Below are 15,077 nucleotides of genomic sequence, written 5' to 3'. Positions count from 1 at the left end.
TTTGTTCTTCATCTAACCAATCAACAATTATAGAATATAGTCATACCAAAAAGTCATGAGGTCTTTAATTAAGGTTGTAATAGGAGTGGAAGAAACGATGAAAAAGGCTGGATTCTGGAAAAAGCTCATGAGAAAAGACAAAGGAAGCACAAGTGGTCAAAAAGAGGCAGGAAGCAAGAAGAAGCAGGATCCCAAGAATTAAGAAGAACCAAGCTAAATAAGAGGTGGTCTCGTTCCTTAATAATCAAATGATAATTGGTGAATTGTCTTTATGAGCTTTCTTTCATCATAAGTCATTTAAGTGTTATGTGGAGTTTTTTTTTTAGTATGAGTGTCCGTTTATAATGCCTGTGGTGTTTATGTATTAAGGATATGCTTGGATGAATAGGTTCTGAGGAGTGTTTCAACACTTGGTAACTTGGGTTAACTAACCCGGGATTATCAACCAAAAGTCCATTATCAAGAGCAACCTAAATACAAAACATTTAGTCACTCAAAGAGGTGCTGGGCACCAATGTCTCAAGAAGAAATGTGAACTAAAATGCCTGAAGTGGATATGTGTAGTGCACTGATAAAAAAAAGAAAATGCCAAAGGCTTGTGCAACACATGACACCAAGCAAACAAGGAGCAAAGGAGCTCTAAGAAAAAGAAAAGAAAAACAAAGAAGAGAAAAGTGCCAAGGACATAAGAATAACAAGAGGCCATAGCAGTGTTTGATGGATGCAATGAAAAAGTGATAATCTTACCTGATAAGTATGAAAAAGTGATGCTGCAACTTTCTGCATAAAACCCTTCTGATGAACCTCAAATGCTTGCTAATATAGCCAATGTAATTGCTTTCTGTTTCATACTTTCTTCTCAAATAACTCAGGACTTGCTTAGGGACAAGCAAGTATTAAGTTTGGTGTTGTGATGCCAAGGCATCTTAGGCTAGTTTCACTAGCATTTTTTTGATAGTTTAGTTGTTTTATGCATTTTCTTAAGCTTAAAGTAACCAAGAATGGTTAAAAGAAGAACAAAACAATGAACCATCCAAACAGTATGATTTTGATGCAAATTCCATGAGTTTTTAGTTATATTACTTGAATTCTATGAATGGAAGATTTCTCATGAAATTTTGCAAGACTTTGATGCAATTGTTTGGATGATTTCAGGGAAGAAGAGGCTAGGCAAGGAAGCAACAAAGTCAATAAAGGAAGCTTGAATATCACATGTGGAGTTTAAGTTCCAGTTTAAGCCTAAACTGGAGCTTAAACGCCAGAATCATGAAGGCTAAGAAATGCTGAAACTGAAGTTTAACCTCCAGTTTAACCTTAAACTGGAGGTTAAACGCCAGAATGAAAGTCTCACCAAAGAAGCATCCCCACATTTAAACTCCAGTTTAACCTTAAACTGGAGGTTAAACGCCAGAATGAGAATGCCAATCAGGAAGCATTTCCACGTTTAACCTCCAGTTTAACCTTAAAATGGAGGTTAAACGCCAGAAATGGGAAGTGCACCAGGGAGCCATTTCCACGTTTAAGCTCCAGTTTAACCTTAAACTGGAGCTTAAACATGTTCGACCAAGTTCTCTCCTCCAGGGTTGCTTTCTCCATTTCCACGTTTAAGCTCCAGTTTAACCTTAAACTGGAGCTTAAACGTGTTCGACACCTCCAGGGCTACATTTCTCAGCTTCCACGTTTAAGCTCCAGTTTAACCTTAAACTAGAGCTTAAACGTGTTCGACCTCCAGGATGCCTTCTTCTATTTCCACGTTTAAGCTCCAGTTTAACCTTAAACTGGAGCTTAAACGTGTTCGACCTCCAGGGCTGCCTTTTCTATCTCCACGTTTAAGCTTCAGTTTAACCTTAAACTGAAGCTTAAACGTGTTCGACTAAGTTACCCTCCAGGGCTGCCTTCTTCCATTTCCACGTTTAAGCTTCAGTTTACCCTTAAACTGAAGATTAAACGTGCTTCTACAAAAGGCATCACTGGAAGTGTCTGGCGTTTAAGCTGCAGTTTAAGCTTAAACTGCAACTTAAACGCCACTCTTGGAAAAGGTTTCTGGGCCAAAAATATTGCGGTTTAAGTTAGTATTTGAGCACAAACATTAACTTAAACTTACTCTGGTATGAAACCTAATTGAATATCATGGTTTATGGAATTGGGCCTGAAGGATTGATGAGTCTGAAATTTCAATTTATTAAGTCATGTGTCATTATGTGATTATCACTAAGTTGGCTCAATGAATGTTACAGAATTTGGATCAACAGCCTCATCAAGATTATGGATCATAAACCCAAGGCAAAAGGAAAGCATGGAGAGGCCTCAAAGCCCAAGAAACACAACAGAAGCTCAATATAGAAAGTGTATAAATAGGATAGAATTTAAGTTAGGAAGCACTTTTACTTTTTCATTTGGCTAGTTTTCATATCTTTGTAATTGAATTCAGAGCTATGACTCACTAAACCCCCTTTCATTGGGTTAGGGAGCTCTATTGTAATTCAATGAATCAATAATAGTTTATCTTCTTCTTCAATCTTTTCTCTTGAATTTTGTTAGAAAGCTTCTCGATCTAATTCCATTGGGTAGTTGTCTTGGGAAAGAAACTACCCATAATTGGAATCCTTCGGAACCTTGGGAAAGGAATGGAGGATTCATGCTAGAGAAGCTTTCTCACAGTGAATTGGATTGGGGTTTGGATGGATATTGTGACATGTAATCTTACCAAATTGTGGTTCATGAAACTGTGTTGTATAATCAGTAATCGAGCATCATCTCTTCTTATGAACACTTAAACCAAGGGATTGGGAATTTGTTCATTTTTAGAGAGAATTGGTGAACCAAGGGATTGGGATCCAATCATATAAGACTGCCAAGCAAAATTCAATGAACGCATTGCTTGAGGAAGAGATAAACATATTTTGATTCGGAGATCTCAATATCTCCTAAAACCCAATGAATTCCCCATCTCCGATTTCCACCTTCTCTTTACATTCTGCAACTCAATTCATGCAACCACCCCCATTCCCTTTTAATTTCAGCAATCTAGCTTCTGCTCTTTACTTCATGCAATTTAAGATTCCGCCATTTAAATTTCTTGTCATTTACGTTTCCCGTCAATTTTACATTCCGCAATTCTCATCTAATTCTTGATTCCGCTCAACTAGAACACACTTCTAATCTGAATTGCTCACTCAACCAATCCTTGTGGGATTCGCCCTCTCTCTATTGTGAGTTTTTACTTGACGATAACCGGTGCACTTGCCGGAAGGAATTTTGCCGATCGTGCAATTTCCTAAATCGTAGCATAACAAGTTTATGCGCATCATCGATCCCACGAGGATTAAAGGATTAAGCAATCAATAATTAATTGATTATTCTAGTTAGAAAATCATAGTTGGATGATGAGCAAACAGAAAATATAAATGACTTGAAATTAAAAAAAAAGTAATAAAGTACTGGAAAGTAAATGACAAGAACATAAAGTGCAAGGAAGTAAAGTGCTGAAAATGTAAAGTGCAAGAAATGTAAAATGCTAGAAATTAAAGATAAAAAACATTTGGGATTGGAGATGTTGATTTCTCTTGAATCAATAAACCTCTTCTTCCTCTTTTATATGTAATGTTTAGATCTATGGCTGATCATAAGTAGTTGAGCTCTAAGGTCATGGTTACTCAACTTCTCTAGTCATGATCAATGCCAATTCCTTGATCCAATGCCATGAAAAGAGATGAAGCTTAATTTTCAATCCAAAGCCACACAACTCATAAGACCCCAATTTCAAAGTGATTATATGTCACGTATCAACTTTGAATCAAAATCAAACTCATTTTGTGAAGAGAGCTTCAACTGAATTACTATGACTCCTATGCCAAGGTTATCATAGAATTCTAATAGATCCAATTGGATCTTTGAAGCACAAAAGCTCTCACTTAGATAAACAAAACACAATTTCTAATCTCATACACATAACTTCAAAGACCCCAATATTAGAGAGGTTACATGTTACAATACCAACTCTAAATCAAGATCAAATTCATTATGAGAAAAGAGTTCAAACTGAATTGCTATGATTCCTTGGTCAAGGTTCACATGGAATTCTAATAGATCCAACTGGATCTTTGAAGAATGAAACTCTCTCCTATGTATGAAGATAGAATCAAGAAGAGAAGAAAATAAACATCAATTCAATTAAAATTGCGACAGAACTCCTTTCCTAAATGGAAGTTAGAGACCCATAATATTTACAAGAGTAATGTGGAAGAAATGGAAGAAAAGAGAAGTGTGAAAGGCAGGGATCCGAAGACCCACTCCCAGTGGTATGTGCTCAGAGAGTGTGTATGGGTGTGTGATATCCGGAATTGTATATCCCTCCAAATGTAGAAACTAAGGCCTATATATAGGCCATCCAAGATTACAAATTCAAATAAAATTGAAAGCAAATTACAATCAAATGAAAATTAACTATTCTAGATGCTTTTTATGGCCTTGATTGGTTGACAATTGTGGGCTTTGCTTGCTTGAGTTTGTACTGGACCTTGAAGCACTTTAATTGAACTAAAATGTAGCTCTAGGGGAAATTTGGTGTGTGTTGGGTGCTCTTTTGGGCAAGCGTGGAAGCGAGCACCTTTCAATTTGAGTGCTGACTTCTCTTGTCACACGTGTGCGTCACCCATGCGTACGCGTGACCCTTGTTGCTGGCGCTCTTGGAAGCGAGCGTGAATGAGAGCGCTGGCCATTCTTCCCTGTCACGCTTATGCGTCGCCCACGGGCATGCGTGACCCTTGATTCTGCCACTTTTAGGAACGAGCGTGAGAGAGAGCATTAGGGCAAGCGCTAGGGCTAGCGCTCTTAGAAGCGAGCATGGCTCTGATTTTCCTTGTCACGCGTACGCGTCGCCACGCATAAACGTGACTTTTATCCAAGGCGCACTAGACGAGCGTGGAGGCGAGCGCAGAGACGAGCGCCATTGTTTTTTCCCCTCACACATATGCATCGCCCACGCGTACGCATGGCCTTCATTGCTAGCGCTCTTTAGACGAGCGTGTATATGAGCATGGGAGTGAGCTTGGAGACCTCCCGGGGTAGACCTAATCTTCTTTTCGAGCGCCTATGTGAGCGCCACTCTTCCTTGTTTCAGTTTTCATGCTTATTTTGTATTTTTTTTACTTCCTTTTTTCTACCATTTTCTACAACATAAATCAAATCAAAGAGGTAAAAGTAATCTATGACTTAAGCACAAAAATACCTCATTATCGAGCATGATACAGTGAATCATCACTACTCGATCCATGGTCACCTCAGACCAGTTGCTTGTCGGAATGATAGAGCGCTGAATAAACTCCAACCATGTCCTAGCAGCCGGCTTCAGATCGTGTTGACCCAACTGTCCAGGCTGCCCCTCAGAGTTGAGCCTCCACTGGGCTCCCGGAAGGCAAATGTCAGCAAGTATCTGCTCCAGCCTCTTATCGCTGTTGACCCTCTTAGTATAAGAATGAGGGACCGCTCAAGTCTTTGGCAAGTGGAGTATCTCTTGCGCCCTCCACGAACCAAACTCTAGAATCTGCCCTCGGACCATGGTACGCCAGTTCTTGTAGCTGGGGTTTACGCCCTTCACATGCTTGTAAGTGACCCAAGCATTGGCGTAGAACTCTTAGACTATGAGTTGGCCCACCTCAGTGACTGGGTTGCACAATGTGCCCCAGCCCCTCCTTTTTATCTCTGCCTAGATCTCTAGGTATTCGTCCGGTTTTAGATCAAACCGAACCTCTGAGATTACTTTCTTTTGCCCGGTGATCTCATGGAAGCGGTCCTCATGGACCTTGGAACTGAATCGATGTGAGTCAAAAGGATCGTTCACTAGGGCTTTCTCCTTCCTCTTCCTAGAGGATGACTCTCCAGTCTTGGGTGTCATGGATAATTAATGAAAAAGAAGAAAAGTGGTGCGGCCACACCAAACTTAGAATGTTGCTCGTCCCCGAGAAAAAGAAAAAGAGAAAAAAAAAGAGCAAATAGAGGCGGGAAGAAACAAAGGAAGGAAAAGTTATTGGAGGATGGGGGATAATAGTAGGGATAAAAAGTGAAAATGGAGAATGGAGATGATGAAAAAAAGGAAAATGGGTGTGGGCTTAAGGAGGTTAAAGAAATAGAAGAGGATGAAAAGGAATTTGTTTTGTGTGAAAAGATGGGATAAAAGTGTGGGTTTTATAGATGTTGGAGGGAGGGGTGCGGTTATGGTGGGGAGGGGGTAAAAGAAGACAAATTTAATAGGGTTAAATGGGGGTTGGTGGGAGTTAAGGTAGGTTAATGGGGAATGAAGGAAATAGAATGAAAAAGGTAAAAATTAAGAGGGAGGGTGGGGTGGGTTAATGGGGAATGAAGGAAATAGAATGGGGAAGGTAAAAATTAAAGGGGAGGGTGGGTGTGTTAATTGTGTGTAACGGTTCGGAAGAGGGAGGAAAAAGGGAAACGAAAACTAATTGGGGGGTATACGGTTGGTGGGGGTAGGGCCCATTGGAAATTTTCTTTCAAATTTGAAAATCCCCCTGGCCAACCATTGAGTTACGTGTGCCTTGGCGCTTAACACCCAGCTTGGCATTTAGTGCCACCTCGTGAGTGAGCTTCCTTAAAATACGAGCCACACGGCGCCAAATGCCACGTCGGGGATTTTGGCGCTAGCCAAACAGAAAGCCTTTCTCGAATTGCATGCTCCTTGGCGCTAAATACTGAGTCTGGCATTTAGCGCCAAAGCACCCGAACCAACTCTTCTCTTGGGTGTTCTATTTTTTCTTCGAATTTGTCTTGTTCTTATTTTTAATCAAACTTCTGAAATCAAAATAACTATAAAATGAAGGATACTGGTAGTTGGGTTGCTTCCCAACAAGCACATTTATAACGTCATTTGCTTGACGTTTAGCTATGCTAAGTCAACAGATGAGTGGACCTCTGACGATCAATCTCACCTCCAAGATAGTGCTTCAGCCTCTGGCCATTGACCGCGAACCTTCTATCCAGATTTTCTTCCTGAAGTTCCACATTACCGTACGATGATACTTTGGTTATTACAAAAGGTCCTGACCACTGAGACTTCAACTTCCTAGAAAAGAGCTTGAGCCTTGAATTGAATAGTAAAATTTTCTGGCCTTGCTCAAAAGCTCTTGTGGCTATCTTCTTGTCATGCCACGCATTGGTATTTTCTTTATAGAGCTTGGCATTCTCATAGGCTGAATTTTTAAATTCATCAAGCTCATTTAGTTAAGGAGCCTCTTTTCTCCTGCAGCCTTGGCATCAAAGTTCAGAAACTTTGTTTTCCTAATATGCTCTGTGCTCCAACTCCACCAGCAAGTGATAGGCCTTACCATAAACCAACTGGTACGGGGACATCCCAATAGGAGTCATGAATAGTGTGTATGCCTAGAGAGCATCATCAAGCTTCATAGCCCAGTTCTTCCTTGAAGTACTCATGGTCTTCTCCATTATTCTCTTGAATTCCTTACTGGAGACCTCAACCTGTCCACTTGTCTGTGGGTGATAAGGGGTTGTCACTTTATGATGGACTCCATATCTTTGTAGAAGTGAGTCTAACTGTCTGTTGCAGAAGTGGCTTCCTCCATTACTAATTAGTGTCCTTGGGACACCAAACCGGTTGAAAATATATCTCTGAAGAAAGCTCAGCACCACTTTGGCATCATTGGTGGGTAAAGCCACTGTTTCCACCCACCTGGACACATAGTCAATTGCCACCAAGATGTACGTGTTTGAATATGAGGGTGGGAAAGGACCCATGAAATCAATACCCTACACATCAAACAACTCAATCTCCAATATCCCATGCTATGGCATCTCATAGTTGATGGGAAAATTTTCAACTCTATGACACTTGTCACAGTTCCTTACAAAATCCTGAGTGTCTCTAAAGAGAGTCGGCTAATAAAAACCACTCTGGAGGACTGACGAACTGATTCCTGCCGGTAAAGAAATTCATAAAAATAATATCTCATTGCTAGTATAGTTTCTAAACCAACAAAGAATCCTTTCGTACAAAAACTTTTGTTGTCACAATAACAAACCCAGTAAAATTTATAACCGAAGTATTCAAACCTTGGGTCGTCTCTCAAGGAATTGCAGGGAAGTATGATTTATTATTGGTTATGAAAAAATGTATATTTTTAGGTTTTTGAATTAGGGAACAAGGAAATAAATTGGCAAGGAAGTAAATTAATAACTAGAAAAACTCTTGGCAAGGTATGAGAACTGGAAATCCCATCCTAATTATCCTTATCAGGTGTGATGAGAAATGTTATTGCTCCCACTTAGTTAACCCTTACTAAATAAAGGAAAGTCAAGTGGACTAATCAATTTGATTCCTCAAGTCCTAGTCAACTCCTATGGAAAGACTAGCTTTAGAGGGATCCCAATCACTCAGCAATTTCTAATTTTTAATCAACAGCTGAGTTTGACAACTCAAGTGCCACCAATTACTCAACCAAAGTCAAAAGGGAAAAAATTCAAATTATTTATATCATAAATAGAAGAAAACAACCATAAATCTGAAATACCTCGAATTGTATTAAATAGGAAATCAAATTAAACATAGGAATTCATAACCCAATTTGGCAACATAAGTAATCAATAGGGGAAATAGATAAAGTAGAATACTAAGACAATTAAAAGTAGAAAAGAAACTAAATTAAAGAACATTGAACCTGGAATTGAGAAAATGAAGAAATCCTAATCCTAAAACCTAAGAGAGAGGAGAGAGCCTCTCTTTCTAGAAACTACATCTAAAACCTAAAATTGTGAATTATCAATTAATGTTGAATGAATGAATGGATTGATTCTCCCACTTTATAGCATCTAATCTGCATTTTTTGGGCCAAAAACTGGGTCAGAAACAGCCCAGAAATCACCCCCAGCGATTTCTGATACGTCCAGCACGTGGCAAAGTCATGCGTACGCATCGTCCACGCGTACGCGTGGATTGAATTTTCTCCTGGTCACGCGTGCGCGTGATCCACGCTTTCGTGTCGCCTATCTTCGGGGCAGCTATGGCAAATTATATATTGTTGCGAAGCCCTGAATGTTAGCTTTCCAACACAACTAGAACCGCCTCATTTTTACCTCTGTAGCTCAAGTTATGACTGTTTGAGTGCGAAGAGGTCAGGGCTGACAGCTTTGCAGTTCCTTCAATTTCTTGTATTCCTTCCACTTTTGCATGCTTCCTTTCCGTCCTCTAAGCCATTCCTGCCCTATAATCCTTGAAATCACTTAACGCACATATCACGGCATCGAATGGTAATAAGAGAGGATTAAAGTTAGTAAATTTAAGGCCAAAGAAACATGTTTTTAATTATAGCACAAAATCAGGAAGAAAAATATAAAACATGCGATTTCTATGAATAAGCGTGAGAATAATGGATGAAAAACCTCTCAATTTAGCACAATATAAACCATAAAATAGTGGTTTATCAAGGACCTTACTAGCCATCCTCTCACCACCAAAGTGACCTCCGTACTTGGAACCATGACAATGCCAGAGAATCTGTTGCGTTTCCTCATCTGAGACACAACGCCAGATTATGCCATCTTAGTTTAAAAGATAAGGTTCTTCCAACAAAAAGTAGTTTTCATTATTTAAAAGTTTTTTAACATCTTTAGTGTACTCTTTGGGAATGAACCTCATGGCCTTGTAGTTTACAATGTCTACAAACCATGGAGCCCTCTGAATCATGAAGAGTTGCTCATCCGGGAAGGTCTCAGTCATACCAGTGGGTTGTTACATCCCTTCTTCAGACTCAATCCGGAAAAGATGGTTAGCCACTTGGTTCTTTAACCCCTTTCTATCTCTAATCTCAATGTCAAACTCCTGAAGTAGGAGCACCCACCTGATCAATCTTGGTTTAGAATCCTACTTGGTTAGAAGGACTTAAGAGCAGCATACTCAATATAAACAATAACATTGGAATCAATTAAATAGGATCTAAACTTATCAAATGCAATACTACAGCTAGTAATTCTTTTTCTATAGTTGTGTAATTCTTTTGCGCATCATTTATTGCACGGCTAGCATAGTAAATGACGTGCATAAGCTTGTCTTGTCTCTGTCCCCAAGACAGCTTTTATAGCATAATCACTGGCATCACACATCAATTCAAATGGTAAATCCCAGTTGGGAGGAGCTATGATGGGAGCAGAGACAAGCCTAGCTTTCAGAGTTTCAATGGCATGCAAACAATCATTATCAAAATTAAAAGGAATGTCAGCAACCAAGAGGTCGCTCAAAGTTTAGCAATCTTAGAAAAATCCTTTTTAAATATTCTATAAAATCCTGCATGTCCCAAGAAACTCCTAATTGTCTTTGCATTAGTGGAAGGTGATAATTTTTCAATTACCTCCACCTTAGCTTTATCAACCTCAATCCCCTTGCTTGAAATTCAGTGCCCAAGAACAATATCTTCAATTACCATAAAATGATATTTTTCCCATTCAAAACAAGATTTGATTCTTGGCACCATTTCAAGACTAAGGATAAATGCTTAAGGCAAGATTCAAAAGAATTACCAAAAACAGAAAAAACATCCATAAATACATGAATGAACTTTTTAACCATATCTGAGAAGATGAAAGCATACACCTCTCAAAAGTTGCTCTGACATTATAGAGTCCAAATGGCATCCTCCGATAAGTAAATACTCCAAAGGGACATGTGGATGCCATCTTTTTTTATCTTGAAGGTCTACAGCAATCTGATTATAGCCAGAATATCTATCTAGAAAGCAGTAAAAAGCATGGTTGGCTAAGCTCTTAAGCATCTGATCAATGAAAGGCAAAGAAAAGTGATCATTTCTTGTAGTTATGTTAAGCCTTCTGTAAAAAATACACATTCACCAGCCAGTGACGGTCCTTGTGGGAATTAGCTCATTCTTTCATTCTTGATCACTGTCATCCCTCCTTTCTTGGGAACCACTTGCACAGAACTCACCCATGGATTGTCATAAATTTGGTAAATAATCCTGGCTTCCCAAAGCTTCATTACCTCTTTTTGGACCACTTCTTTCATTGTTGGATTGAATCGCCTTTGTGGTTGCACAACCAGTTTAGCATAATCCTCAAGCAAGATCTTGCGCATACACTTAGCTGGACTAATCCCCTTCAAATTACTAATGGTCCACCCAAGAGTTTTTTTATGACTCTTAAGTACCTGAAGTAATGCCTCCTCCTCCTCATGCCTCAAAGAGGAGCTAATAATCACTGGATAAGAATCATGCTCGCTTAGGAATGCATACTTCGAAGAGAGAGGCAAGGGCTTCAACTCAAGCTTCGGAGGCCCTTCCTCTTTATGAATGGCGTGTGGTTCCCCCTCTTGAGGTGGTGAGTTATCAATCTCAAGTAAATTATCCTCTTGAACAAGTGGTTTAACAAGATCAACTCTCATACACCCCTCAAAATCACTAGGGTGTTTCAGAGCCTCAAGCACATTAAGGACTACCTCCTCTTCATTGAACTTTAGAGTTAATTCACCCTTTTTCACATCAATAAGGGCTCTACCTGTAGCTAAAAAGGGTCTCCCAAGGATAATAGAGGCATTTTTGTCCTCTTCCATGTCCAATATTACAAAATCAGTAGGAAAAATAAATGGGCCTACTTTCACAAGTAAATTCTCAACAATTCCAAGAGAAAATTTAATTGAATGGTCAACAAGTTGAAGAGAAATACGAGTAGGTTTTACCTCATCAATTTGGAGCTTTCTCATTAGCGAAAGTGGCATGAGATTAATGCTAGCTCCAAGATCACATAAAGCTCTCTGAATAGTGATGTCTCCAATGGTGCAAGGAATCAAAATGCTCCCAGGATCCTGCGTTTTCTCAGGAAGGTCCTGCTGGATAATGGCACTGCATTCCTTTGTTAGCACCACTGTTTCACTCTCTTTCTAGTTCCTCTTGTTACTCAACAATTCCTTCATAAACTTGGCATAAAGAGGCATTTCCTCAAGGGCCTCTACAAAAGGAATATTGATCTGAAGCTTCCTGAAGATCTCTAAAAATCTGGAAAATTGCTTGTTTTTGGAGGCCTTCTGAAGCCTTTGAGGATATGGCATCTTACGCTTGTACTCAGGTGCCTTAGGCAACGCCGAACGTGTCTCAAGATCAACTAGAAAAGGGTTATCCGGGTGTCTAAGGGGGTTGTGCTCCACCTTATTCTTGTCCTTCTCTGGAGCTTCTTTTTCAACAGGCTCCTCACTAACCTTTGCCTCAGAACCTGCTACTTTACCACTTTGATGCACGAAAATCTGTATCTCTATAAATTTCCTTCAGCAAGTATACCGAGTTGTCGTCAAGTAAATACTCATAGTAGAGTGAGGTCGAATCCCACAGGAATTGATTGATTGAGCAACTTTAATCGGAGGAATGTTCTAGTTGAAGTAAACAGATTTAAATTGAGATTTGGAGAAATTTAAATGGCAGAAAACGTAAATAGCAAGGAATGTAAATAATGGAAAGTAAATGGCAAAATGTAAAGTGCAGAAAGTATATTGTAGGAACTTAAATGGGAATGAGGATGATAAACATAAATGTAAACAGCAGAATATAAAGAATGGGGAGATAAAAAATGGGAGGTTCATTGGGCTCAGGAGATATTGTATTCTCCGGATCAAGTTCATTCTCATCTTTTCCTCAATCCATGCAACTCATTGATCTCTTGGTAATCTTAGGTGATTGAATTCCAATTTCTTGGCAATTCAATCTCTCTAAGCTTGAGCAATTGCCCAATTCCTTGATCTAATTTTTCATGGGAAAAGATGAAGTTCGATCACTAATTATACCACATGTTTTTCCAAATCAAAGTATTGGTAGAATTATATGTCACTATATCCATCCAACCCCCAATCCGGTCCAACATGAGAAAGCATTTCTAGCATGATTTTCTCATTCCTCTTCCAAGGTTCAGAGGAAATCCAAGTATGAGCAACTTCTCTTCCGAGACAGTTACTCAATTAGATGAAGATCGAAAGCTTTCAAGTAAATCAAAGAGAAAGGAAGGAAGAAGAAGAATAAGAACTATTAATGATCGATTGAATTACAACAGAGCTCCCTAACCCAATGAAGGTGGGTTTAGTTGTTCATAGCTCTGGGAATGGAAAAATGTAAGATACATTGAAAGTAAAAACTGAATTGCAGAGAAAAGTAAATACAGAGTGTTTATAATCCTGGATCCCCTAGGTCCCCCCCTTTTTTTCTTCTAGTTCAAAACTACCCCTATATATACTACTTCTCTAATCTTCAGTTAACTCTGCAAGTCTTTGGATGTGGGCCTTTGATCTCAGTTGAAGCAGTTACGATCTCAGTGGGCTTTGCTCAGCTTGCTGGGAGATTTTGAATTGGGTGGCTTTCACGTTAGTCAGGCCGTTAGTGTGGTTCACGTTAAGTGCAAATTCCAGGTTCGAAGACGTAGTAACACTAACTTGGTCACTAACGTCCCCTAACCCTCTTGAGTCACGTTAACCCCACTATTAGTGGCACTAAAGTGGCCACTAACATAGCCTTTCCTAACACTCAAGCACGTTAGTGGTGCTAACTTCACCACTAACGTTGCTAACACCCTTTCTCCACGTTAATGGCCCACGTTAGTGGCACTAACGTGGCCATTAATGTGGGCAATCCTTGGCTTGAACACGTTAGTGGTGCTAACTTCACCACTAACGTTGCAAACCTCCCCTTTGTTCCACGTTAATGCCCACATTAGTGGCACTAACGTGGCCACTAACGTGGGCATCCTTGGCCATTCCTAATGTTAGTGGTGTTAACTTCACCACTAACGTTTCAAGCTCTTCATTCTTCCACATTAGTGCCCACGTTAGGCACTAACGTGGGCTTATTTGCCCTTCGAACACGTTAGTGGTGCTAACTTCACCACTAACGTTGCAAGCTACCTCTTCCTCTACGTTAATGGCCACGTTAGTAGCACTAACATGGCCACTAACGTGGCTTTTCTGTGCTTTTTGTTACCTGAAATCAATCGAACAAAGTGCATTAAAGTCTTGCTCTTAATCATGAGATGATGCATCATCCATTTTATCATTCAATCCTTGCATTATTCTCATGAAATTGTCTAGAATTCACAATGTTTGTTTGAATCAAGGTATGAATGCATATTCAACCAAATACTTACTTATTTCCTAAGAAAATGCATGAAACTAACTTAAAACAAACTAAAAATGGGGAAAGATATTGGGAGGCTTTTCAAACACTTGCCTGCTCAACTGACCCACTTGAATCTCCAAGTTTCTGAGTGAAGCTCTGATTTCCTGCATAAAACTATGAGTACTCTTGGAGAGTTCTGCAACTATAGATTCCAAGTCAGATGTGTTCTGAGGGAGAGACGGTTTTTGTTGTGGTTGAGAGAGTTGGAACTGACGGTTATTGAAATTATTCTGATTAAAATTACCCTGAGAATTATTGAAATTCTGCTGCCTCTGAGGTTGATCCCTCTACGCAAAGTTTAGGTGATTCCTCTACCCCTGATTGAAAGTCTTGGAATAGGGATCATTATTGGGATTTCTAGAGGAATTTCCCATGTAACTAACCTGTTCGGGAGGAAATTGAGCATAATCATAATTCTCACCTTGAGGGAAGCCACCACTCATGTCATAGGAAGTATCTTGAGTATTAACAGCTAAGACTTGCATTCCACTCAAATGTTGAGTAATAGTATTAATTTGCTGTGACATGGCCTTGTTCTGAGCAAGAATAGCATCCAATTCCATGACTCCTTTCTTCATAGAGGTCCTCTAAGAAGAATACAAATATTGGTTGTTAGCAACCATCTCAATCAACTCATTAGCCTCTTCAAGAGTCTTCTTCATGTGAAGGGATCCGCCTACAGAATTATCTAAAGACATTTTGGCGGTCTCAGAGACTCCATCATAGAAAATCTGTAACTAAATCCAGTCTGAGAACATGTCCGAAGGATATTTCCTGAACATCAACTTGTACCTCTTCCAGACTTCATAGAGGAATTCACCATCTCTCTGCCTAAAAATCTGAACATCAGTCTTCAGTTTAGTCAAATTCTGAGGTGGAAAAAACTTGGTCAAG

The 15,077-nt window shown here is 39.5% G+C and overlaps 1 protein-coding gene across 1 annotated transcript; it reads right to left on the bottom strand.

Annotated features, from left to right (window-relative positions):
* Positions 11,912–14,746, bottom strand: LOC107615698. The gene is made up of 3 exons (XM_016317740.1): positions 14,567–14,746; positions 14,235–14,470; positions 11,912–12,290 (listed from the first exon to the last, which is right to left on the bottom strand). Exons 1-3 carry the CDS (start codon positions 14,744–14,746, stop codon positions 11,912–11,914), a joined length of 795 nt encoding a protein of 264 aa, XP_016173226.1.

Source organism: Arachis ipaensis, chromosome B09, assembly GCF_000816755.2.
Source record: "Arachis ipaensis cultivar K30076 chromosome B09, Araip1.1, whole genome shotgun sequence".
NCBI lineage: Eukaryota > Viridiplantae > Streptophyta > Magnoliopsida > Fabales > Fabaceae > Arachis > Arachis ipaensis.
Note: the sequence above shows the minus strand (reverse complement) of the source record. Positions and strands in the feature narration are given on the sequence as shown.